Below are 26,160 nucleotides of genomic sequence, written 5' to 3'. Positions count from 1 at the left end.
AATTATATGAAAATTAAATCTGAGGGTGGCAGGAAATTCAGAATAGCTCAAGCCAATTTGTCCATTCTCAGCCTATTTGAAAGGAAGGGAAACAGTGCATATGTAGGGTAGGGAGAACAGGGAGCAATCTTAGTACAAGGAACAGAGGAGCCCTAGAGCCCTCTCCCCACTTCCTTACACCAGGTTTTTGACTTTTCTCCCCCTCCTTCCCACACCTACTTTAGGACCTGGAAAGTCCTACTCTGAGATATTCCCATTCCCTCTTTCATGCTCCTGTGCCATGACTGGGATCTTGGGACTGGTCAAACTTACAGCTCTGGACACAGGGAGACACAGGCTCCCAGATACCTCATCCCCTGAGGGAGGGAAAGGCTGGGTACAGCCAGGGAGCCAGTTCTGGATTACACAAAGCCACCCACCAGGCAGCTATTGCTGGCTACGTGTGCATGCACAGCTGACACCACAGGCAAGCAGGGACTCTTTCCTGGGTAACAGCTTCTACAAAACTAGAGACTTTGCAGATGGTCCAACTTTGGCAGCTACAAGAGTGAGAACTACATTTAGTGCTCTGCAAACTGCACCCTCAGAGCATCCACCCCTCTCTCCCTACCAAGTCATCTGCCACAGCTTTGTCTAACCCCCTCTACACCTTACATTCATACCTTAGACAGCTCATCATGGAAAACACTCCTCAGAAACTACCACTGTCCCTGTATATCTGAAAACAGGTTAAGCAAAAGCACCAGTTCATTGCAGTAACACACTACAAAATGGAGCTTTGTTTCAAGCCCTCAGTGATCACTCTTTCAGATCTGACTCTGTTAATTGGAACCAAGCTGTCAGATAGCTTTAAAGAAAAGGAAATTAGTCTGATCCCTCTAGGACTCTGAATAGGGCTCCTTCAGTGGATCTTCTCTGGGAAGATCTTTACAGACATCCATCTTCATATTGTTTCAGACAGATTATATAATTCCATACAACCCGAAACACTAGGATGCTGCTTCCAAAAATCACTGAAGGCATTGCTGCCTTCCCAAAACACCTACACAAATACAAACTTTTTTCCAGACTGGCTGTCCAGAAAAACACTTTTTTGCTGTTGTTGCAAAACACATCTTCAGGAAAATCATAAGGAAAACTTCAGGAACTATGATGAGCTATGCATCATTCTGCAGAGAATGTGCTACTTGAAAACAGTGAAACAAATGCAGCTTCCTGTGCTGAGGCACTCAGACATTTTGTTTCTAATCTGTACATTAGGACAGCATTTATCCAAGGCTTACCCCAGCATGATGCGACTGCTACTTTAAACACTCAGTCACAGTGCTACCACTTGAGCTCTGTGTCTGCCTTCCCAAATTACCCACCAAAAGCTTTGATTTATTTAAATCCTTAACTTTAAAGGCTGAAACTTGACACACAAAAAATATCAAAGTAAAAGAATTTGTTAAAGCAGCCGATTATCCAACCACGTAGATGACGGATTTTCCTCAACACTGGAAAAGAATAATGCAGTCTGGACTGAGGAATGATCTGATGATTTCTTCAGTAAGGATTTCTCTCAGTAGGATACCTACCTTTTCACTCATTGATTCTTCGAACTTGTGATTAAAGAGGCACTTGTAGACTCGGCCTTCCCCAGCCTGAGTCTGTGAAACAGAACAGTAACATTTACAGTTAATATTAGGATTTGCAATGCTTAATGAGAGGACTGAACTACACCTAAGGGCTTCTTTTTTTTAAACTACTAACATGCTAGAGTTAATATTTCAAATGACAGCAATACCTTCTATGCAATGAAAATCTTTAACATTTTATTGCATTTAAAAAAACCCCAGTCTTGCTCATCACCCTTTCAGTGTGAAGACTCTCAGCTGACACAGGTACTTCAGACTGAACAATGCAGCTTTCCAGCTCATGGCTCCAAGGATAAGGAGTGCTACAAGTATCGGCAGACCAGCTTACCTTGTGCAACAAACAGCTCACAGCCATAGAAAGGAGAGGCCACCCACCTCCACTGCCTCCTCCCCACTCCCTGTCACAGCAGCTCTGATGCCCATTAAACCATTCATGACAATTCAGTTCATTAACACGCTGGAAATAACGACTGTTTGTTGGGTCAGTGCATTTAATAGTGGATTTATTGCAGAATGACAGCTACGAGGTGTCTATTTGCAGTATTATGCATTACCACTCAGGCTCCAGTCTACCATTTCATTCCTTCTTCCAGCAGAGTTTGTGTTTTTTAATGGATCACTGTAGAGACAAGGCAGGAGGAAAAGCACTCACGTTTTCACAGAATCGCTCTCTGTCGTCTCGGCACGCGAAGTAGAGATGCCGGTCCAGGTGGAAGTCATCTGAGGAGAGCTCAGCTACACGAAGAATTGCTTTCTTACACTGATCAGAAACCTGAATTCGAGGATCAGTCTCCTCTGCCTCCTTTACCAGGCCTTTTTCCAGGCATGCCACCACCTCTCCTTGTGAGTGAGCATCCTATGGGAGAAGAACGAGACGACATCCGTAACCAAGCATTTATGTAATCAAGTGATCTGTGATTCTGGCTAAGTACTATATTAATTAAGCAACACTGTCTACATATAGACTTCCAAAAGTTCAGCCTAAACCACATTTACATTCAGAGGAGGCAACAGTTAATATCTGTACTAACCACACTTTATACACCACCATCCTGCTGATGGTCACCACGAAATCCCCCCTCCAATGCTATGGGTTTGTTTTAATGTGACTTAATGAGATTATCACTACTTAGTCACACTGCTCAGAGCAGTTTACCAAAACAGCCAAATTATCTTTAATCTGACACAGCTCTCTTGGCACCATGGCAACAGCAAGCAACAGCATCACATTAAGAACATACTTGGGAGAGAAAAATCATAGTTCTGCCATGCTGAGACAAGCCTTCAGCTTGGATGGTGAAAATTCGTGATGCTAAAAAGGCCACAGAGGAGCTTTGACCAATGTAGGCTTCTCAATGCTAATTCCTCCATTAAGAGAATCAAAAACTGCAAAGCATTCAAGGGTAAATGAAGTCTTGGACAAAGCAGTTCTGGCCCAATGCTGTGCACCACATCCACTGTCCTGCAGGCCTGGACACAACTCTGGACTATGAACAGCAACTGTCAATAAACACAGAGAGCCTGTGCTTTGTTTGAAAGCCTGGAAGAAGCTGGGCAAAGCTCAGCAAAGCTCCATTTAGTTTCCTACATCCTTTTTACGTGTTTAGAAAGAGAACCATAACCCCTCTATACCTCTGCATGAATTCTTCTGCTACAGATTTCTCAAGGCTTCTGCAGGTTTTTCCTGTGAAAGCCACCTTAATTTATGCTGCTCTGCTTATACTACCTGGAGTATGCAACAAGGCATGCATATTCACATTCAGCTGAATCACCCAGCCTGGCATTTGCAGTGCCCGTTTCAGAGCCATCCCTTCAGCTCTCTCTGTCAAGCAGATCCCTCCACTGCTGGTGCAGAGCATGAGTAAGGGAGCAGTCTCCATAAAACACCACCGTGACTACTCAAAGCCACACAGCTCTTCCAAATCTTTTTGTTCTGACGTGTCTCCTCAGCAGGCAGCCTTTGATTCATGTCCTAACTCTGCTACACTTGGAGCACAAGCAGAATTGGCCAATTACAAAGTTGTAAACATAACCCAGAAATAAAATCGGTTTGAAAGCACTAAAAGTAGTTTTTTCCCCTTTTTTTTTTTAAAAAAAAAAAAAAGGCAAAGATCCGAAAACCCACACACCCCAAAGTTCCTCATTTTGGTTTGCTCTTTTCTCTGAGTGGGAACTGGCCAACTCCCTATGCTGGCCAGGTATCAGTACCTTTGACGAAATATAACTATATATCAAAAGACCCTCTAGGACTGAACCCAAAATCTGGGTTCTGAGGAATATCAGTCAGCAGTACCTTTGCCATATTACTTAAAATTGCCATTTATCCATAACCACATCAAACACGAACACTGTTCTGTAAATTCTCGTGGTCAGTCACAGATAATAATTAAAACTGAAAAGCTGGTAAGTGTTAATTATTGAACACAACTATTTTAATCTCCTATGGTCAGATCAAGACCTCCAAGCTGAACTTTAAAGCTCTTATAGTGCAGAAACCCAACTAGAAATGTGGAAAAGAAAGCACAGAAAGCACCATATCAGAAGCAACAAACCCAGCAGGAACAGAATTCAATTAGAAAGTAGAAATCAAGCTGAATGAAAAAAGGGAAGTGTAGAAAAGGAACATGGTTAGCTAGCAGAGGGGCTTCAAGAGGCAATGCAATTCCAGAATGCCAACTTAAGTGCCTTTCACAGTTAAAAATACCAGTTTATCCCAGTTACTCTGATGAAGCTATCATACTGCAATCTACTGACTGCCTGATGTGGATGGAGTTCATGGTCTAGCTGTGATTATTTCCATAAAAATGAGAGAGATGAATCTCTTCCCTCATCTTCCTCCTCAGGTGTCCAGGTGTTATTTATTAAATTCACAGTTACCTTCAGTCACACAAAAGGGTAATGACTGTTTCTCTACAGGTAACTCTCAGAAGCTAAAGAATGGAAATAAAACCAGAACTAGCATCTGATGGGAGCAAATTAGATTTCTCCAAAGCAGCAAAGGGATAGAACAGAACACCAACAAAAGAAATGCTTGCATAGCCATTTATAGCTGTTTCCATAGCAGTATAGAATACTTCAGTTGCTCTCAGTGCCAAAGATGACAGCATAACAAAAGATACACGGGCTGTGATGCTTTCACAAACCAAGGCACAGTATTCTGGGTTGGGCACCAAGAAAGAGAGAAACATGCATAAATCCCCATAAAAGTTTGATCCCTTTGCTAGCCCACAGAAACTTGGTGACCCCAAGTTTGCATTCATTTCCCTCTCCCTGGTGGCTTGTGGCCTCACCCACCCCAGCCATCCTCTCCCTTCACCCACCCTAACCCAGACCAACACAGAGGGTTGTGCTCTGTTACACACACCAGCCTGCCCACATCAGGCCACTTCTACCATGTGACATTTGGCTTGTGCTCAAGAAATCCCCTCTGCTGTGTCCCTTCAGTACTACCAGAAGTTATTTTAGGTTATTTCAGTTTGGTGAAGCCACAGGTAACATGCAGACCTGACACCCAGGATTCCTGCATTACACTGCTGATTCTACACTGATTGTTAAAAGCAATTTCTCATTTCATGAGGTCCTTCAGCCCAGCTTTAGAAAAGAGTCTTTACTTAAAGGAGAAAGCAAGTTACTCAGCTGTTACTAGTCTGAACCTGTCATGCCTCCGAGTTCCTCCTGCTTCTGTGGTTGCTTTTGTTCTTGTTTCCAGAAATAAGTCCTTACTTCTGTGCTTTCTGTGGTTCACCTAAATCTTCTGGAACACACTAGCACTTTAATTTAACACACTCTGGGTGTGAAGCTGCTTACAGCAGTGAATATCTCAAACAACTAGGAAAGCTTTTTTTTAAAACCAAAAAACCGTATATCTTTTGTTATATACCCCCTCATTAATAGCTCATTTAACAGACTAATTGTTATAAGCATAAGAGCTATAATTTCAAAAGCACTGTAAAAAGCTGATAGGGTAATTTTAACTTTATCCCTCAACATAAAAACTTATCATAGAGAAAGTCACTCATTCCTGCAGCACTACATAATTGCTGCCTGCATTAGCTATGCTGAAGCAGACAGGGAAAGACAGGCCCTTGAAAATAACCCCACATCTAGTCACTACAAACTGTTCTTTGCATCAACCTCTGCTAGTGTCTCACATGGCAAAAGAACAGTGATTTAGTAAAACCAGGACAGTATTGGTAAGTCTGTACTATCAAAATGTGACACCAGGTACCCTGTGCCCTTCAACTGGTTTTGGGTGGGCAGGGGAAAGGAGAAGCAAACAGATAAAAGCTCTTGATTCAGTCTATCAACCACAGGTGGAGAAAACAGAAAGGGTTGTAGCACAGGTCTCATCACCTCGATAACCCTCCTGCCAGACCCGACCAGACTGTGAAATAAGCCAAGCAATAGGCCTGCTTAAATCTATTGTTTGGATTCATTGTACTGAGTCAAACCTGAGAGAGTGTCATCAGAAAGACAAGTACCTGCCAGATCACCTGCAGCATGGTGTGGAAAGACAAATCAAAGTCTCTGAATAGCAGTTCCTCACAGAGGAACGAATGCATATTTATTACAAAGGAACTGTAAAGAATCAGGACATCACCCTTTCCAGACAGATGAGATCCGCCACGCATTTTCTCAGCGGCAAGTAAGACAGTAACACTACTGCAGAGCCTCCCCATCAGTAACCTTAAGTGAACGACTTTTACAAGCCTATTGACAATCTGCATGTTCTCTGGATACCTTTTCTCCAGGTCGAATGCTGCCACATTTCAGGAGATTGATGTCAGCCTTGCAGTCATCCATGAAGCCGCAGATCAGCCGATAATCGCTGAAGATAATGGCTGTCATCTTGGTGATGTACTGATGGCACTGGTATTCAGTGATGTTGCCTCTGTGATCCACCAAACATGACACCAAGAAGCCTTTACCAACTGGTTCATCTGCACACTCCTTTATCTGTTAAAAAAAAAAAAAAAAGGAATAAAATTACAGTGGTTGCAGCTACTGAATTTAACCTTATGAAAAAAATCCTCAAAGAAACTTGCATCTGTAGCTTCAAAATCTGCTAGCAAAGAAACCCTCTAGGCTTCAGTTTGATTTTCAGTAAGTCGGAATACTTGAAAACATTTCAGAAAATAGAAATCTCATGTGTGCTAGCATCTGTAAAAAAGCAAACACAGCGACCTTGAGGATTATAAACTCTGTTGCTCAATAATCATCTTTCATAATTACATTGAACCCCTGCAATCAAGAAGGCTTGTAGAAAAAGTGCTAGTTTGACAAACCTTTATTTAGAAAACCGAGCATAGTACAACATCACTAAATCACACTTGGACCCCTATTAGCCACTTGACCTCGTACAATATAAGATTTTGGCTAGAGGTGAGACTGATTCAGAAGTCAACACTATTTACTGAATGGTTTATAACTTGTTGAGAGCCAAAAATTACTATAAAGGAAAATCCTCATCAAATTCATTTCTATCAGGCTCTTGTAGGAACTGATTGTTGGTACCAAACCATTTTACTCAGTGGTCTAAAAAAAGTAAAAATCACAGCTAACCAAAGCTGAAAGCTGTGCAGAGATTGGAAAAGCAGCATACAAGAAGAGACAGATCCCCAATATAAATCACAGCCTGCACTGCTCAGGGAAGCAGACAGTAAGGTCAAAAACATCACCTTTGGAAGCAAAAGATGCAGGCAGTTTTGACAGTGTCTTTCCAAAGGAAGGGGAAAACATGGTTACCTATCAGTTAAGGATGGTCCCTCGAGGAATCCTGCCACAGGAGCAGTGCAATGCCCTGCTCCAAGGAGCACTGAGACCACACAGCTCTTTAACCCTGGCAAGCCCGGGCTGAAACACTTGCCTGGCTCTGGTGGCCCTTGCTGAGGGTTGTGCCGAAAACCCGCAGCCGTAACGCTGCAGAGAGAACTCCTGGCAGCCAGACACTGAAGTTCAGTGGTGACAGGTTTGCAAGGAAAAGATGCATGGGCTGACTCGATTACATCAAAGATTTGTTCCTGTAAAAATCCTGAAGGGCTCATCAATCTCAAGGAAGATCTATGGCAATCAATAAGCCAGGCGGGCTCAGGTAACAAGCGAGAGCAGGGCTAAGGGAACAGGCAGGGAACCATTTTATGGGTTCTCAAATACCAAGCTGGAATATTTATATTGGAAATTTTAAAAAATGGAGAGCTGTCTCTAGGAAGATATATTCTAATTCAAGCAAGAATAACTTAGGGCACCCTGTGACAGACTCACACAGGTCAGACTAGATGAATAAAACAGATCTCTGCCTCAGCTTATGAGGCCATTACTTTCTATGTAACAAATAAAACATACAGCATTTTAAACATCATTACTTGAAGGCAGATGGAGGCTGGTAAAACATTTTATATTTAATCTAAATAGCTATTAGAAAAACACAGTTACTAAGGTCAATGTAATTGTTATAGATAAGGCATAAAATACATTTTGAAGTGAAAACACATATGATTCATTGCAGGGTGAAGGGGAGAGAGTTGAGCAAGTGCTCTCTGAGAAAGCTGCATCTTTGGTTTGGCCCTGCTTCAGCTCAAGTACTGTGAGCCAAACCAGCACACAATGACAACGTGCTGTTTTTGGAAGAGCCTGGCTTTGGAAACAGCCCCAGAGCTCCATGGCCTGAGCCAGTGAACTGCAGAAAAGACCAAGTGATCATGTTATTGCCAGGCCACTTCTGAAGCAACCACTGTTATCTGGTAGCCAACTTTCATTCCAGGTTAAAGCTCTTGCCAGAACTTATAAAAAACACTCCAGCTGAGTGGGGGGGAAAGAGAGAGTTGAAATTTCAATCTGTATTTAGCTGATAAAATTAAAAGGTGCACTTTTCAGAACATACCCAGTTGGGGCAGTAACTATTTCCCAAATGACTAGAAATTGCTCTTCCAGCTGTATTCTGTTCTTAATGCAAAGCAATACTTAAAATTGGAGCTCAGTCACCCAGCAAAAAAACCACCTACATGTTAGTGGGAATTAAAGAAAATATTAGTAGGTTAATACTATATGTGAGCAGTATATGCCCACTATGTTTAAAGAATGTTGTAGAAATAGCTTTAAAAAATATTAGTGGAATGGTTTATGCACCTGCCCCGGGTATTAAACACCAGATCAAACACGTATGGTTATTTTTCTTATCTAACTTTTTTCTTTAACTAAAAATTACTCATGAAATGGCAGAATATTGGTAGTTCATGTCATGAGTCACCACAATTACAAGAGGAACACTTGTGGTTAATGTACAGCTAAAATTCTGTACATTCTTCCCACTGCTTTTAGACATATCCCAGATTTAGAGGGCATCGTTTGCAGCAATGCCAGACTGTCCCTGCATAGAAGTGGTAATTAAACAGACTGTTAAAAGAGCATTTTCAAGAATGCCTTGGTTGTAAAAATTCTGCAGCAGCCATATGACATAAACCAGAAAAATACAATCTTTTCTATGATCGTGAAAAAGTGGGATCCAACAGATTTGGCAGTGTTTGCTTTTGGGAACTACCAAACTCCAAACACAGCACAGCCCTTTGATTCCTTCCACTGTTTCATCTTCTAGCCTTCTTGTAATAACTATTGTCTTGATCTCTCCTTACACTAAACGATTTACACTAGAGCAGACTGATTTTTTTTAAAAACACAAGTTTACGGCAATATTAAATTATATTAGTGGATATACTAATAATGTTTTTCAGAGCATGCCTTAATGACTGAATTAAGTCAGCTGAAGCCTGTCCTGCTGCAGAGAGCTTTGCTTCCACTGCTTCCTGTCTAGCTGAAAACCACCACAAACAGAGGGAAGAGAGCTCAGCTCAACCAGCGCCTGCGTGGCTGAGTGCACAGCCTCGAGAGCTCCAGCAGGAGCACAAGGAAGAAATGATTGATCAAGTCATCTTTGAAGCTGGACCAAGGAATGTTGATGCTTGAGGTACAGAGCATCACCTCCTAGTGCAACCTCATAAGAAGTTGTTCCCAACAGAGTCTCCTTGGAGCAACTACACTTTGAACCTTGAAGTAAAAGAAGTTGATTCATCATTTGCTGCCTATGTAGTTCTCCTTTCTGCCAGCATGACACAGTCCAAAATCAGCCTTAGGCTAAATTCACAGAACCCCTGCTACACCAACACTGTTACAATTGTCAAACACTTGACAAAGAGGGGACAAATCCAATCCACAACAGATTTCTGACAGAAGTTCTGATAGGACCTGATGGGTTGTTAGTTCAGCATTTCTTTCTGCCACCCCTTTGCCTGGTACCACTAAGGTAACTGGCTTCTTCAGCAAGGAGAATGAACTAATTACAGGTAGCAATCTTGCATATGAGACTAGAGCTTCCCCAACCCCAAATCATTATTCACACCCTAATTCATTATCACAAAGAAATGAAGAAGCCTCAGACCCAACAGCAGCTGTGCCTTTCCCCTGGCCTTACCTCGGCAATAGTGGACTTGCAGACTTCTCGGGCCACGGATTCGAACTTCGGATCTGTTGTCAGGTTCAGCTTGTAGTTCCACAAGAGCTATGAAGACAGCATTTGTAGAAAGGGGGTTTAAGAGCTTCCCATTGGGAATGACAAACATTTTACTTCAGAAAACAATGAAACATCATTTATACCCAATCTGTATCATCTTTTTACAGTGCAATGATCAATGTAAAGTCTCCTTGACAACAACTTGGTCCTTTCATTCCTGCAGTAATTTTCTCATACTGAATAAATTCAGGCTGTCAGAAATCTCTGCAAGGTCACGAGCTGACTCATTAAAAGGATATATATTGCATGAAGACTATTTAATAACCGAAAGGATAAAACAATGAAAGCTGTAACTTGCTACCTGCTGCATATTTAGCAATGTCTTTAGCCCACCACACCTTTCTGTGTCTGATGCAAATGATCTAAAAAAACAAAGTCCTCAATATGAGCAAATCTCATACTGAACACCTTATTAGAAAATTGAGCAAAAAAGGCAGGAGATAACACAGCTTGAGCCTTCTGTGAGGGGCTGCAAGCAGACAACTTTTTGGATGCAGATATATTTCAAAGCTAGGGGAGGTTCTCTCTCTTGCTAAGCACAACACATTAGAGCTCAGACTGCAGAACACCTCGGGTAAGGATGACTGTTCTTCCAGGAGCCAGACACGAGCTCATGAAGGAGCCTCAGTGCATTGGGCCACTGTGCAAGAAGCAATCTTAGGCAAGCCACACCCTGTGGATTATACACATCCCAGGAAAGCAGTTTCACATCAGCTCTAAGAGGATGGAAGTACAGAGAGAGAACCAAAATCAGAATAAACATAACTGCACCACCTTCCATACTTATCATGGTTTTATAACTGTGAAAAATTGAAAAGGAGATGATGGAAAACTAAGGTGTTTCAGATGGAGTAAGCTGTAAATATAGAGGTTTAATAGATAAAAGTGGATCAAGAGGGAACCTGTCCTCACAGAGTGCTGTAAGGCCTCTCCCAGCCAGAATCAGAAGTACAAGAATGAGGGCATGAGATGAGAACACATCTCTGCATTTGTAATCTCCATCTTTGGAGAGTCTCAAAATGAGCTGCTCTCCAAATGAACCTTCCCACGGATAAAAGGAAGGTGAAACTTGCAGCTTAAAACTCCTGATTGTAGCACTAGGCAGTACTTTCCAGGGGATCATCAGCAGTTGTACGATCAAAGACTGCAGAGAGAGGCAAAGAAAACATTTGGACACGAGACACTTCTCTGTAGTCTAGGTTTTTATCACCCCCCTTCAACTTCTGCCTGGGAAAATGAGACTTTGCCCACACTTCCTATTTGTGAATGGCTTCCATAATCCACATGCACCCAACGTTTGCCTTGTGGCAGAGGTGTTGTCATTGAATCCAGCAGAAGAAAGGTCCAGCTTTGATTTCTAGAATTCTCAATTTCAGTTCACTCAGGTAGTCTCTGTTGGTACACTTAAATGTCAGGCAGATACGTTTTAATTACTGGAGCTTTCTCTTTTTCAAAAAGTCTTAAACAGAAACACGTTGTGCCCTTCATCTGATCCAACCCTGCACAACAGAGAATTACAGCTGCCAATGAAGTCAGGCAGAGCAGTACTAAAGGTTAATTTATAAACACAGTTGGAAATTACTAGTTGTACAGCATGGCCAGGTTTCATCTCTGGAATACATCTTCCAATAATAAAGCAAAATGCAGCTTCTCAAGCATCCAAAATCAAGAGTGTCATTGAGGCATGCACTTGTCTGTCTGTGTTCAGGGCTAACCAAGCAATTAAGGATCTTGATGTGGTGTGTGCCAACAGAGTGCAAATGAGAGAAACCAAAGGAAACTAATAATACCAACCTTAGCAATGATTTTTTTATTCTCTCTCTTTTTTTTTTTTTTTTGAGTCTTGGGATTTGAAGAGTCAGCTTGACAGCCTGAAAACTGGCTAATAGTTTGCTCACTGTTAAACACAGTGCTGAGAGGAAATCTGTTCTAAAACCAGCCAACTGTCTCAAACTGCTTCTTAATATCACACCCCCACAGCATTTTCCAAGTGAGTCTAAGAATTTAGCAGCTGTGAAAGTAATACAGAAGGTGTCAACAGCTGAAATTAAGAATTTAAATTCAGCACTGCTCACATCTTTTCCAAAAGGAGCACATCACGCTGCTCCCAGTAACTCACGGGAACCACCCCCCAGCCATAAAACAGGAAAGATGTCTGCTATCCTCCTCTGAGACAGAAGTACAGTTTATAAAGCTCTTAAATATGTTCCCCTCTGAAATCTCCAGTAAGACCACAGTGGCTATACTGGGTTAAAGAAGTCACCTTGTGTTCTTCCTCCATAGGCCAGTATAGAGACCTGAATGTGTCCTGATTAATACCTTTTGCAAAGTACCAAACTATGCAAAATACCTCAGGTTGATAAGGGATACGAGGTGCAGATGCCAAAGAAAGAGACTGAATAAAACAAAGCAATACTTACATGATTGCAGTCTGAAGAGATTTCATTATCTGGCTGAAAGGAGAAAAAAAGGAGTGTCAGTTCACTACTGATGTGATGCATTCAACAGAGAGAAGAATTTAAACTTACAGAAACTCCTTACAGTCATCTCCTTTCCACTGTAAGAAACACTTTGAGACAATCAATAGGAGATTTTAAAAGCTGCATATAAAGAGTGATGACACTGAATTACCAAAAAGACAGACTAACAGGTATTTTAGACACAATGCTGTCTTAACTCTATAGAACACAAATAGCACAAGAGTAGCAGCATTTATGTAGATGCTGCAAAAACATAATGAATGCACTGGCACTTGCCCCAATTGCCTGAAGTAGGAAGGGAGAAAAGCATCCGTGGGAAAATAAAGATGCAGTAGCAGAGTTTTAAAGAAACATAAGTTTGATGCCTACAACTGAAGGAGAAAGGTAGGACTCACTTCCCTCCCCCAGACCCAAACGTTCATATTCCCCATTTGAGAAGCAATGTCTTTTATTTCAGCTGTACATAAAGGAGCTGGTTTGAGGCAGCCCTGAGATCTACACCTTCAACTGTGAGAATCTGGTAACATCCAGTGTTCACACATCATTTCAAAATATTCACTATATTCTCCCAAGGAGCTCCTTCGGAAAGAACTCTGGGTACAAACCATCCCATCCTCCTTTCAACCTGAGTAGCTCTCTCACAATGAAGAGTTCCTTGAAAAAGGTTAATCATACAAATCTGTATCTCCTCTCCATAGCAGAACAGCACAAAGGCAGGACAAAATCACCTGGTGGTCACACCCACATTAAAAAAAAAATCAACCCTGAGTCACAAAGTCTCTGCTTCCACTGATATTTAAGATGCCAGACATGCTTTAAGAGTCACAAGACACTCAAAGCTTAAACACATCACTGACATTAACATGTTAGACCTCAGGTATCTGGTAAGAAAACCAGTATTTCATCCCTTCTGGAAGCAAGCAGAATTTCTCACTGGAAGCGTTTGCCACTGCACAATGTGCTACACCAACACTTGCACCATTGCTGCTTCAGAGAGCACTGACACAAGTGAGAAAAGCAACCATGGAAAACGTTTCCAAGTTCTTAATTACAGCCATTATTTACTAAAGCACTTTTATTTTGTATAGCAGAAGTGGCAGAAATCACCTCTTCACTTTGAACATAAAAAATGGTACCTGAAGGACTCCAGTAATTAACTGCAGTTTAGTCAGACTGACACAATTTAAAATCGTATCTCCCAAAGTAATAATAAATTTGAAAATTAGGATATCAGCTTTTTTTTTTTAAAGGCTAGCAGATGCCTGCTGGTTATCCTCAGACTGCAGAACTGATTCTCTCAACTGAAAAAGATGCCATCCAAACTGCTCTATTTTAAAGCACCCCCTGAGACCAACACTATCATGACTTACAAGGTGCATTTACTTAATTTTCTGCACCCATCCTGTATCATTCAGCAACAGGCAAAGGTTTTAGGCTAAGGTAATTTCAAAAGCTGAGAGGCAGAATGCCCTGCACTGAAATTGCTGTCCCAGTCTTTTATAGTCAAGGATAGTTTCTTTATAAAAATATATCGGCTAGCAATGGAATTCTTCTCTAGAGAACAGGACTAACACATTTGCAGGCAGAAGAATTTGTAAGGGCCAGAGAGAACTCCCCCATAACCCTTCTGGGTCATTTCAGTTATTTTTGCATCCTCCAACCGGGTAACCTTTGCTTCAGATCCACCAAAGATTAAAACTCAGGTTTTTTTCTGGAAAAACAAGCCCGAGAAGATAACAGTAACTTGGGAAGCTTAAACAAGCTTTTCTTGAAATACACAAGAATAAAATACTACACACTGAAATCCCAGCCTTCCCTGTGCTCTGCAGCAAACCTCAGCTCTGGAAAATCGAGCCTTATTCTTCTGAGAGGAGTAACAGAATTTGAATGGGACCTTAACTAAGCTTTAGCACTGCATTCATTCACAGTGCAATACTTAAATATACAAAGCAGAAGATCTAGCTAATAATCCTTTCAATGTGGAACGAGATGACCCCCTGCTACCTAAAGGCTGTGATCCTTCTTTCCTCTTACCACTGCAACTGTAGGAATGGTGGGTTCAGTGGCAATACTGACCTGCTTGTCCATATTTAAGTGAACCAAAACGAGAAAAACAATCCTTTTATCTTTTGTCTGATAAACTGAAGGGCTGAGTTTGAAGGGGGAAAAAATTCTCCCCAGAGCACCCCACACCAATCCTGCCTTGCTAAGGAGACAGCCTGTGGCCCTCTGTCCTTCCCGACAGGAGCACTTTCAGAACAATCCGCCTGTGTGGTGAGTCAGGAAAAAAAGGTAAGTTTCAAATTACCGCTGAGAGAAGTTGAAGAGCAAGAAAAGCTGCATTGTGTCAGTCCCACATGGTGAGCTGGAGGAACAGGGATGCTCAGAGGACCCCGGGGGCAGGGGGAAGGAGGAGAGCAGCCCAGCCCAGCACCACAAGCTAGTCAAGGCATTTTAGGAGAGGAAGATGAAGGCGAGGACATTCCACCGATTAGCCAGGGAGAAGGACTCCTCTTACATCTCCGAACTGAAGGATTTAAAAACAGCCTTTACAAAAAGTATATGTGCCTCTGGGCTCACAGAAGCTTTTGCTGCTTAGCAGCTTCAGTGGGAATATATTGCCTCCCTCTGCAATTCTCTAAAAAGCTCTCCAAACTCCTTCACGCACTAACACTCACATCCCGGACCATGAACACCACTTCCTACCTCCCAGGAAAAGCAGAGTTTAGAACAAGTACCAGCTATAACCTGAACAGAAAAAGCATTTCCTTCCATTCAACCACAAACAGCCACAAAACCCAGTGCATTATTATTGTGAACTCCATAGAGAAATTCAAAGGTTTGTATAAACTCATATCACCCCCAGACTGAAGTCAGCAACACTGCTGTGTTTAAAAGTGCCTTTTCCCACCCACCAGATATCAGCTTGCTGAAACAAGCCACAACAGTCATCCATCCCTTTCTACATCTCTCTGCTTGGGCAGCAGGATAAACTAGGTCAAAACTATACAGCAAGCAAGCAGCTCACCTAAACTACCCAGGCTCCAGGAGGCACAAGGTGTTGGCGCTTCAGCTGCAGAAATGGAACCATCATCACGCTGGGAACCACAGGAAGGGTTGATGGTGATTGAACCAGTGTCATGGATCACCATCTCCTGCTCAGCACATTGCCTGGGGTGCAGTTACAGCCACCCCCCCAACATTAGTCAGACCCCTTTCAGTTGGGTGTATAAATCAGACTTGATTTGGTCCTTTTTCATTACATCTCAAGGAAAACTAATTCACATCATTGGATTTTGAAAAGCAAGGTAAGTATCCTCACCAGCTAATGTGGATGAGAGTGGTGAGGCACAGGTTGCCCAGAGAAGCTGTGTTCAAAGCCAGGTTGGATGGGGCTTGGAGCAACCTGGTCTAGGGGAAGGTGTCCCTGCCCATGGCAGGGAGTTGGAACAAGATGAGCTTTAAGGCCCCTTCCAACCCAAACCATTCTGTGGTTCTGTGAAACTCAAGGTCTTGGGAAAACTCTCTGCAGGGCTTACTTGAATCTCCAGAATTAAGATTCCTTTGATTCCTTGCAAAAGTCATACAAATAGAAGAGTCTGAAGTCAACTGTCCAAGTGCCTTAATTCTCAGAATTTAATCTCTCCTGAGAGCAAAAGAGGGGTTGATGGCAGAAATTTGCACTATTCTCTTAAGGCAAGAGTAGCAGTGCACTTGCAGAACCAGGCATGTCTCAAATACTAACTTTGGATAATCTTCAGGGCATTGAAAACAACAGACCTTGGACCTGCTCAGCCAAAAACCACCGAGAACCAACACGGAGCAAAACAGCAAAATAGAAAGGCATTTGGGCTTGTGGATGGGAGGAACCAAGTACATGTTCTCTCCCTAAATTCAGGAACAGATTGCAATAGGATCAAACAAGTCAGTTAGGAAAGTTAATGAAAGCAGCTACATTCCCATGAAAGATAGGGTAGGCAGAAGTCCAGCCAGACTGTGGGTGTTCCCCAGATTACTGCACTGTCACACAGCTGATTATACTACAGAGCACAGGGCACACAGACACGCAGCACAGGCAGCTCAGAGGGGTTTTTCCACGTTGATCTAAACAAACACATTTATCATTATTATCTGCAGAGAAATGGTAGAGCAGCCCTGCTGACCCAGGAGCTTCTAACGAGGTGGCCAGCAAGCTGATAAAGGGACAATTGACTTCTTAGCTGTGTCCTTCCCACAGATAACAGGAATCTTTTTGCACCAAACACACTCAGCCAGGACAGCAAACTCTGAATAAAGTGATTCAATCTGCAGGTATCAAGCTAATTAGATTTACTACACCAGAACACAGCACAGGTTAGATGCAAAGAGCCAGGAGAGATCAGGGTGAGCCACCCTCCTGCAAACCTGATCCCTTCCCAGTGCAACCACTAGAAATGACTCTGCAGCAGAATCTGCGAAACATGAGGAGACAGTAGTTCCTAGGCAAGAAATCAACACAGCTTTCGTAAAAGAAAAACCACATATCACACAACTCATGCTTCAAACGTACTGAAACATCCTGGAGTTCTGTGCCAACAAGCATATGGCTACAGTAAACCGTTTTCACACATCCTGCAATCCTGAAAAAGTCATGTGTGAAAGGAAAGTTAAAACCAGCGATAATTTAAGTTCAAAACAGATGAGAAGACTTTGTAATTTAATTACACATTTAGTGAGCAATGAAAGCTAAACTTGTTAAGCCAAGCTTGAAATATTCTCTAATGCCAGTGAACTGTTAGTACTAAAAACAAACGCAGTGTTGTCATGTCAGCAAAAAACCTCTATACTTACCATCCATGTTTTGAAAATAGCCAGTTTAAAGAATGGTACTGTGGATATATCACCGAAGTTACAAGCTCCTAGCTTCATATACTTTGCTTGTTTCATACAAATAATTTTTCCCACTTACAAACAGAGCCGAAGTCTGCAATGCTGCAAATCATTTAACCAAATAATTATGTCCACATTGGTTAGGCATTTGTAGTTTATGCAAACATATTAATCCAAGTTATACACAAACACCTAACAACACAACACTAACACCTCCAAAACATACACTGTGCTTGCCTATGCAAACCAAACTATCAGGACCAGCAGCAGATTCTTTAGCTACCCTGCACACACAAGCACAAGCAGCACATCACCCCAAACACCAAATTCTGCAACAGTTTTTTCACGTTTTAGCCAAATTCTAGATTCCACAAACTTTTTTACCTTGGCTGACCTTTTATATCCTCCAGGGGTATGACACCATTAAAGTTAAGTACACTTATTCAGAAAAGATAGCACAAAGCAAGATCAAGGAACCCCAGCACAACATGCGTGTCCTTCTGGCTCAGCAGCCATGGAAAAAGGAGCCAAGGATGAAGCAGGCCTTGTTCCCTTGTACTTTGAAGATTCCCATGTTCAGTATCTGCTTCAAACACCAAGAAAGCTCAGCAAGTCCTGTTCTTTCCTACTCAGCTTTGATAGTAAGTCAATAGAATTTTAGTAATTGTCATGTTTTGCTTGTTTCACATTTGCTTGACACTAAGCAAAGCCTTCAGCGGGCTGCGTGCCTTTTCTGCACAGCAGAGATCCCTCCCTGGGCAAATACCAAAAGCAGTAAAATCACAGAAAACGCTCAAGTTTTAATTCCAGTGCCTCAGAAACGACCACAGACCACGGTGCAGTTAAAGGAAAAACACCAGTTCCATTCAGCTAACCAGGCAAACGCCTTTGCTGGTTGTTTCTGGCCAGCAGGTCCCTGTCTCCGAGCTGGCTGCTCCCACCCGTGTGGAGCTGCAAGGCGGGTGCTGGAGGCTGCACAGCTGCTCCGTGCTGGCAGTGCCATGCTTGTGCCACAGCCATCTCCCACAAGCTATTCCTGTGCCTGCTGCTTCCTTCTCCCTGCACAGGGCACTCTCAAGCCCCTAAGCCCTCTTGCAGGGACCTTTCTCATTTCAACGCTGATCCACACATCAGAGTGTGTGGATCCAACAGCCAGCACCATCAAAGCAAATTTGCCCCAGATGTTTCTGTTTTTCTTCCCTTAGTCCCCTCTCTTCCTCTTCTTGGAGGCTTTCCAGCCAGCCCCAACGAGTTGTGAAGCAAGACAGACCCTTAAATTATGTGTTTGCCACAAAGTTTGGCAGCGCAGCTACCAGATATAATGTTTCCCATAACACTCCTCCACAACAGAGCTCTGCTACTAAGCATAGCACTGACACTGAGCTGCAGATCCCGCCGGGAGGTTTCAGGATTTGCTCCTGGAAAGCTCTCTCTCAACACTAGCAAAAAACCCTCAGAGACAGAAAGGCATGCAAGGACGCTGCCAGTGTCACAGGAGAGGCTGAAAGGCGCAGGAGAGCTGTTAAGAGCTGAGTGAAACAGCTCAAGCACCATCCAAAACTCAGCAAACCAACAGAAGAGCGTTTGCCATTTCAGAGTTTTCTGCTTATGGAGGAGTAACCCCAGCACCAGTCAGATTAGTGGGAAAGCACAGTGGTACCTCCACCTGCAGCATCAGTCAGCCCTCACTTCTACTGGAGCTATGCCGAGACAACTTTACCCTCTAAAGACCTGCCCGGATGAGACTCTGCCTTAACCCCAACCAGAAACATCCCAGAACAACTGAAGAGTATTCCAGTAGAGAGGCAAAATCAACAGCATGGGTACTGGCAGTTCTGCACAGCATCTGCTGAAGGAGAAATGAGTGGAAAATGGAATGGAGGCCCCAACAAATAATTCCAGTGCAACAGCTAACGAAATGCTTTTAACAAATATATTCATAACCTCTTAGTAAGTCAAATTCCATCACTTATTCTCAATACAGGGACTTCACATCTTTTGACAGCACATACTCAATAGCACCCCACGTTGAGCTTAACTTTACAGAAAGCTTCCTAAAAGCCATGAAGAGTTCCCAAGCAAGATTCAGTTTTACACAAAATAAAAGACTGTCGTACATGGTGTGGTAAAGCCCCTGTCTCCTAAGAGGAGAATGTTGTTCTGACCATGCTTTGCTCCTCAGGGGATCGTGTTTTGGCTGCACATGGCCTGGAACTAGAGAAATCCGTTGTAAATTACTTTTCTACAGGAGCTAAGAAAGAAATTCACACCAAAAGCTCCACATAGCAAAGCAGAGGAGAAGCACAGGTTTCAGAGCAAGCGCTGCTTACTCATCTCCCCACTCCCACTTGCAGGCAGCTCCACTGCAGCACCGTCCCTGTGCTGGAGAGTCTCTCTAACCATTACCAGGCTCCCCAGCGGAGGACTTGTGCTTCATCAGCAGGGTGAACAATGCTCTAAACACTCAACCAGCCAATATTCATATTTGCCTTTGTTATTCAACATGCAGGCTCATGACTGCAATTTTCCACACTGAAAGCCATCCAGTGCTCCCAGAGATCCCTCTCCAGGAGGATTTTCCTCTGCTCTTCCAACAGGGCACATGTGTCCCATCAATCAGGTGCCCATCCTCACCAAGGCACAATAAGCATCTCCTGCCCATGTCCAGGGGCATGAGCAGCACTGCTTTAATCCCAACGATGTGCAGTCACACATTCCACCTCTGAACCAAAATAAGACAAGTATCCAAACAGGTGGGAAGCAGACTCAGCTATTTTTAACTCCTGCCAGCTATTCTATTTAGAGGCAATAAAAATCAAATACCTCAAAGAAGCCACTTCAGCCTTAACCACAAACCACAAGAAGAACAATTTTATTTTGAAATCTTCCCTCCTTTCTTCAGGACAGTGGTGAGAGCCCTACTGTTCCCCCCCCACCACATACCCAGTCTTTTAAGGATAGCAACAAAATAAACCCGGAGCTACCTCTATCACGGCTGTCAGTATTTCAGATCTGAGCAATGGAGGCATAATTAGATTTAACACCAGTACTTTCAAAATGTGATGGATAAACAGGCCTGTAAGAGGTTCTTACAAACCCTCCCTGCACAAGTCCCTCGCTGTCACAAGAGAAGGACTATTTTAGCCTTTGGCATGGTGTATGTCCCTCTGAATTCCCATGTGACATTCAACATCTGTTTTGTTATCTGGCAATGCCAACAAGGGGGGTAGGATGTACCAAAGGACCCCACATGCCACCTTTGCAGTGTTATTACCCTGCAAGAGATTTCCTGAAAGCACAAAGTCTCCTGGACCTTGGCTGTCAGTCCAGCGCCTTACTGAGAGATGAAATGCAATGGGGAAGTCTCCCTCAAAAGCAAGAGCAGCCTGATCACAGGCAGTGTTCAGACACCTCTAGCAGCTGGATTTGACATAAAACACTGGAATTTTCCTTAGAAGATCCACAGGACCCCAACACATCACTCTCTTCTTCCCTGCAGTGAGAGGCAGGTGAAGAACAAGAGCCTTGAGTCGGGCAACTCCCTGTTGTTAAAATAAACCACTTCAGTTCTTCTCACACTTGAGTGTTTAAACACAATCACCAACTTTATCATCCTCTCTACAGGTCAATTTTGCCACAGTACTATATTCAAAACATGTATTCATTCTCCAATCCTCCCAAAGAAACTTCTCTGTTGAAAACTTTCTGGTTATTCAAACTAGCACATCCCACTAAACCAGAGGCAAAAGTCATGGAGAGGCTAATATAAATTCACTTAAAGAACAACACTGCCTTTGTACCCAGTGGGAATACGTGCAAATAAGCACAAAGTGTTAACACATTTTAAGGTCTACAGCACAGGCCACAAGGGCAGCTTGCAAGCAGCATCACTCTACAACAGAGAATCAGGACACTGCCTGGGCAGTCCAGAAGACTTCTTCAACCCTGGATGAGTTTCCCCCACGAGATTCCTTTTGCTGGATTCTCACCATCACCCGCTGAACTCGGCAGGAAAAGTCTATAGGCTATTTTTAGAGAGTCCTAGAAACAGCACAATGCCCTGCTTCCAATTCAAGTTCCTCCCATACAGGAAGGGTTGCCCGCAAGATGCACATCCAACATAACCCCTGCTCCCTCCACTGCCCTGCACTGTACTGAGCTGTGCTTCCCAAATAACAGCTGGCAACAACCTTACACCAATTTAAAGTCCCTTATTAACACAATCAGAAGGCACTCAACAGAGTTTTGAAACTCTTTTTAAAGCAACCAGGTAGGGAGTCCATCCTGTTGCACCCACAATTTAACAGCCCTAGTTATCAGTTTTGTAGTTGTCCTCAGTAAGATGGATTTTATTAAATACAGTCTGGATCAGCTAAAATGCATGGCCAGGATAAGCCAACCGACACCTTAGTCACAAAGAGGTACCCACCACCTGCCTCTGACCAAGAAAGGGAAGAAATTCAAGCCAGCACAAGCAACCATCAGTCATCCTTGCACTAAAGGAGCGAAACAACCACGGAGTCTGTCTGATGGATGGCACAGTCAAGTGACAAGACTGGGGGAGATGCACCAAATTCAAGATTCGTGAGATGCTGCAGGACCCACAGGAGGTGCTTGTGCTCTTCAAGCCACCGATCCACAGCTTGGGAACCTGCTAACACCCCTCCACAGCAAACCTTTCCTGCTCCTTGAGCTCATTATCAGCTTCTGACAAATGAGCCCTTTCCACCGCTGTGGACAAAATAGATTCTCAATTACAACTGCATTCACGTCAATACCTTGAAGTTGAGGCTCTGAACAGGAACTGAGAAAAGAGAATAATTTTTTTCTAATAATTTAAAAAAAAAAAAAAAAAATCTTGTTCTCAAGTCTCAAAGGTCAGAATGACCAGGAAAGCTAGACTGATGTATTAACCATTTTTCCATGTAAAACAACTATTCTGATTCACTATTTGAGTATTTTAGTTCTACTTTTAACAATAATCATCTTCCGCATTTTAATTAAGTTTCCATTTCTATCCAAAAGCAGCTTAATGCATGGAAAAGTAATTCAGTAGATAATGGCTTGCCATTTTTAAACATTATTAAAAAAAGATAGAAACATTAACATGCAAGCATTTAAATAATTACAGATCATATCAATTTAGTCAGGAAACACACCGAGCTTAGCAATAAAAGCTAAAATTAGCTGCAAATAATATCACCAAACTAGAAAGCTCTAGAAAAATTACTAGAGTGTTCAAGCAAGACTGAAATTATTCAAAGCTAAGCTTCTTGCTTATTTAAATCAATCTGCCTGGGAGCCACACAAATTGTTGTGGCAAATTGATTTCCCTAGTGTCTGGTTCTCCTTTCGTAAGAGCCACGACAAGAAAAAGACCAGAAAGACAAGATGAAACCAGCTGATTCACGACATCATTAGGCATTCTGCATTCAGACAGATTATACATCTCAGCATTAAACCAAGTTATAAATGTCTTGCCGAGTGAAGGGGGCCGGGCTCGGTGACTCACCAGGGCTGCCAGGGCAGTGCTCAGCTCCAGGCCTCAGCACCAGCACCAAACCACAAATGCTGGTTTTTTCTTGGAGACTCAAGCAATACAGCATGGCTAATACACTTTATTTTACTTTACTACCTCATCCCTGCTATACTTCAGCAACACACATGTAGATTTTACCTGAAACAGATTTTCAGCAAACCCACCGTGCTAATGCCTATAATTGATGTGAAAAATATAGCAGTGCTTCATTCCTGCTTGGCCAAAAGGTAGAGCATTCCACTCAAAAGGAGTCTTACTGAAGCTTTATTAAATAAATGTTTAGAGCATTTACCTAAAGAATTGTGCCAGTATAAATGGCAGCTTGTTTTGAAGCTGGACAGAGAAGCAAAATTAAAAAAAAAAAGGAAATTCAAAAACCCTCAAGCAGGAGCACACAGCGGTTTCCAAGATTCAACCATTGCTCCAAGCTCACCTCTTCTTCATCAAGAAAAGCCATATGAGCTTTTCTTCAGGACCAAGTTTTTGTGCACACCGAATGAAAGCACTTGCTGTCTGTTCATTTCCCACAGGGGAGCCGCATTTCATATGAAAAGAGTTATCCAGAAACATTTACTATACACATCTGCACCAATAAGGAAATGAGTCATCAACCCACTGGCAGGCCTGATTCACAGCACCACGGCTATTTAGGAATCTGTGGATGGAATACAGGGGAAAGGCAGATGCAAGCCACAAGTCATTTTAAGAGACTACATATAAAATGCAAACTAATTTAAATGTAGTTTTTTTGCCTCCTTTGCTTGGGTATAATTCCTTCAAAAGCACAGGACCAGCATGGTATTGTACACAGCCGCAGAACTTTTCACCTGCATGAATCATAATGTTTTCTTTACATAACTTGAAGAAAAGCAAACCCTGGATAAAATCGCTTGGCTTTTGTTCAACAGAAAAATCAACATGAATAAGTCTTTACAGCCAGTGCTAAGGCAAGGTTTCCATGGGATTAGTAACAAACTACCAAATAAAAATTCTGCTTGCCTTCGGAACATGCAAACAAAAGCCCTGTTACAGGACCAAACCAAGTACCTTTTTCAGTTCACCACACTGAATAAAGGATAAAAATAATGAAAACTGTACATATATCTTCTTATTGAAGCTTTACACTTCCTCACAGAGTTAGACATAGGTTTAGGTTAACCTTGTTCCCAGGAGAAGCCAGGGGCACTGGGCAGCAGCACACTTCCCCATGGGTCTGCTCTGCCACAGAACCTTGGCTTTTAAATGTATTTTGTGGTTTTTTGAGAGCTCCTTTCCAAAGAGCACTAGAGTTTTTCAGCTTGAACTGCTCAGCTCAATAGTTATATAGAGCTGTAGAGCCAAGCATTTTGTTTGAAAATTCTGAACTGTAATGGTAATTCAGAGGATTTAAAATGATACCATGGTAAGCAGCCAGGTCAGTAACAGTTCCCCTCAAGCCAAACAAAGAAATTATAGCTGACTAGTTTTGCACAGATGAGCAACTTTACAATAAAAAAAAAAAAAAAAAAAAAAAAAAAAATCAACAAAGCCATGTTTGATGCGGGATTCTAAAAGTGAGCTTGAAGAGCTTTCTGGAAAGCAAAGTCAGTAGAAAAATGTCTTACTGGCATGCAGGAGAGCCAGACACCTGCCCGCAAATCCTCCCAATTACTGTTTCCATAACTCCTACTTAAAAAGCCATGAATAAAGACAAGTTGCAATTAAAAAGACTGAGCACACCTACAGCTTCTCTGCTAATAACGCCGGAGAGAAAATAACGGGGGAGGGAGGCAGAGGGGAGCACAGCAATAAGCTCGTCACTGCCACAGCTCCTACCAACACACACGGCTCCGCGCGGGACCACCTCGGGATCACCGCTGAACGCTCTTCATCTGTCAAAACACAGGAATTAAATCAACAATTCAGCTGCTCTAGAAACAGCTGGTTTTTCTGTCTCAGCATTATTCCTGACAAACAGCAAAATCAACTACAAGGCTCAGGAATACAGACCTAAAATCCAGAGCAGGCTGGAAGGGCTGCAGGCGAGTACTCACGGTGTCTTCCTGCTATAACCCAATTTGCAATTATGTCCAAAAGAGAACTTCAAAGTTGAAGTATTCTGTTGGCAATAATTAGGACTTGCTAGAAAATACTTCATTCTAGTCTCTGGTCAATGGGGGTGGTCACAATTAGGACTTGCTAGAAAATACTTCACTCTAGTCTCTGGTCAATGGAGGTGGTCTCAGTAGTCACACACTATTAAACTATTTGAAGGCCCACACTAAAGGAAGGCTTCCCTCCCATCTGAAGCCTACCTGTAGCTGAAGAAATAACCGTGGCTGCAAACCTCTGGGCTCTGCAGGCACAGAAATGCCCAAGAGGCAACACCAAGTTTTCAGGATTAGTTCCAGTATGCTGATGGCAAAGCCCACACAGTCCTTGCTGAAGAACCTGGTAATGTGGGGAGATTATTTTGTCCTGACCAATAAGCAGAATAAAGATGTTTTCCCCAGCAGATAACGCTGTGGTTTGCATGTCCACAAAAAGGCACTGGCGTGCTTCTGGGGGCATTCAGGGGAAAAGGTGACAGCACTTCCCTCAGGTAAGCAGTTTTCCATGTGTGAGCTTTCTAATCCCCTGCAGGCAGATTTCTATCTGAATGATAAGTAAAAAAACGTTGGGATAGTGCAACTTTCACAACAAGGTGAGATCTGAATGCTTTAAGCACAGGTCGACATTGCAACCAAAACCACTTGTTTGGGTTTCCTGCATTGTCCTTGAACAGCCTCGAAGAGTTCTTGCTCAGGGTGAGCCCTGACTCTGACTCTGCTGCCCGAAAAAACTTGTCAAAGTCCATACAAAAGGAAAAGATTCTCCCGTGACAATATTTAAGGAAAGATAAACCCCAGAATATCAGAGATATTAGATGTATCAAACAGATCTCCACAAACAAGTCACATATTTCCAAGTGATGCCGAGAGTTAGGAGCATCCCTGATTGTGGCATGTGTGAAGAAAGGATGCACATCCTGGTACAGCAGCAACTGATACTTGTCTCTTAGGAGGGAGACACATATGACTATTTTTCTATTTT

The 26,160-nt window shown here is 42.7% G+C and overlaps 1 protein-coding gene across 1 annotated transcript in view; it reads right to left on the bottom strand.

Annotated features, from left to right (window-relative positions):
- GLG1 (golgi glycoprotein 1) overlaps positions 1 to 26,160 on the bottom strand; it is a 79,706-nt gene that overhangs the window by 29,520 nt on the left and 24,026 nt on the right. Inside the window, exons 2-6 of the mRNA XM_027716105.2 lie at positions 12,621 to 12,653; positions 10,102 to 10,188; positions 6,378 to 6,593; positions 2,290 to 2,493; positions 1,578 to 1,649 (exon numbers count right to left, since the gene is read on the bottom strand). Coding sequence (XP_027571906.1) covers positions 1,578 to 1,649; positions 2,290 to 2,493; positions 6,378 to 6,593; positions 10,102 to 10,188; positions 12,621 to 12,653 — 612 coding nt within the window. The remainder of the gene's footprint in view (positions 1 to 1,577; positions 1,650 to 2,289; positions 2,494 to 6,377; positions 6,594 to 10,101; positions 10,189 to 12,620; positions 12,654 to 26,160) is intronic.

The sequence above is a fragment of the Pipra filicauda genome, unplaced genomic scaffold (genome assembly GCF_003945595.2).
Source record: "Pipra filicauda isolate LSUMZ 115617 unplaced genomic scaffold, ASM394559v2 scaffold205_size1947385_pilon, whole genome shotgun sequence".
NCBI classification, from domain to species: domain Eukaryota; kingdom Metazoa; phylum Chordata; class Aves; order Passeriformes; family Pipridae; genus Pipra; species Pipra filicauda.
The sequence above is the reverse complement of the archived record's forward strand: the minus strand, read 5'-3'. Positions and strand labels throughout refer to the sequence as shown.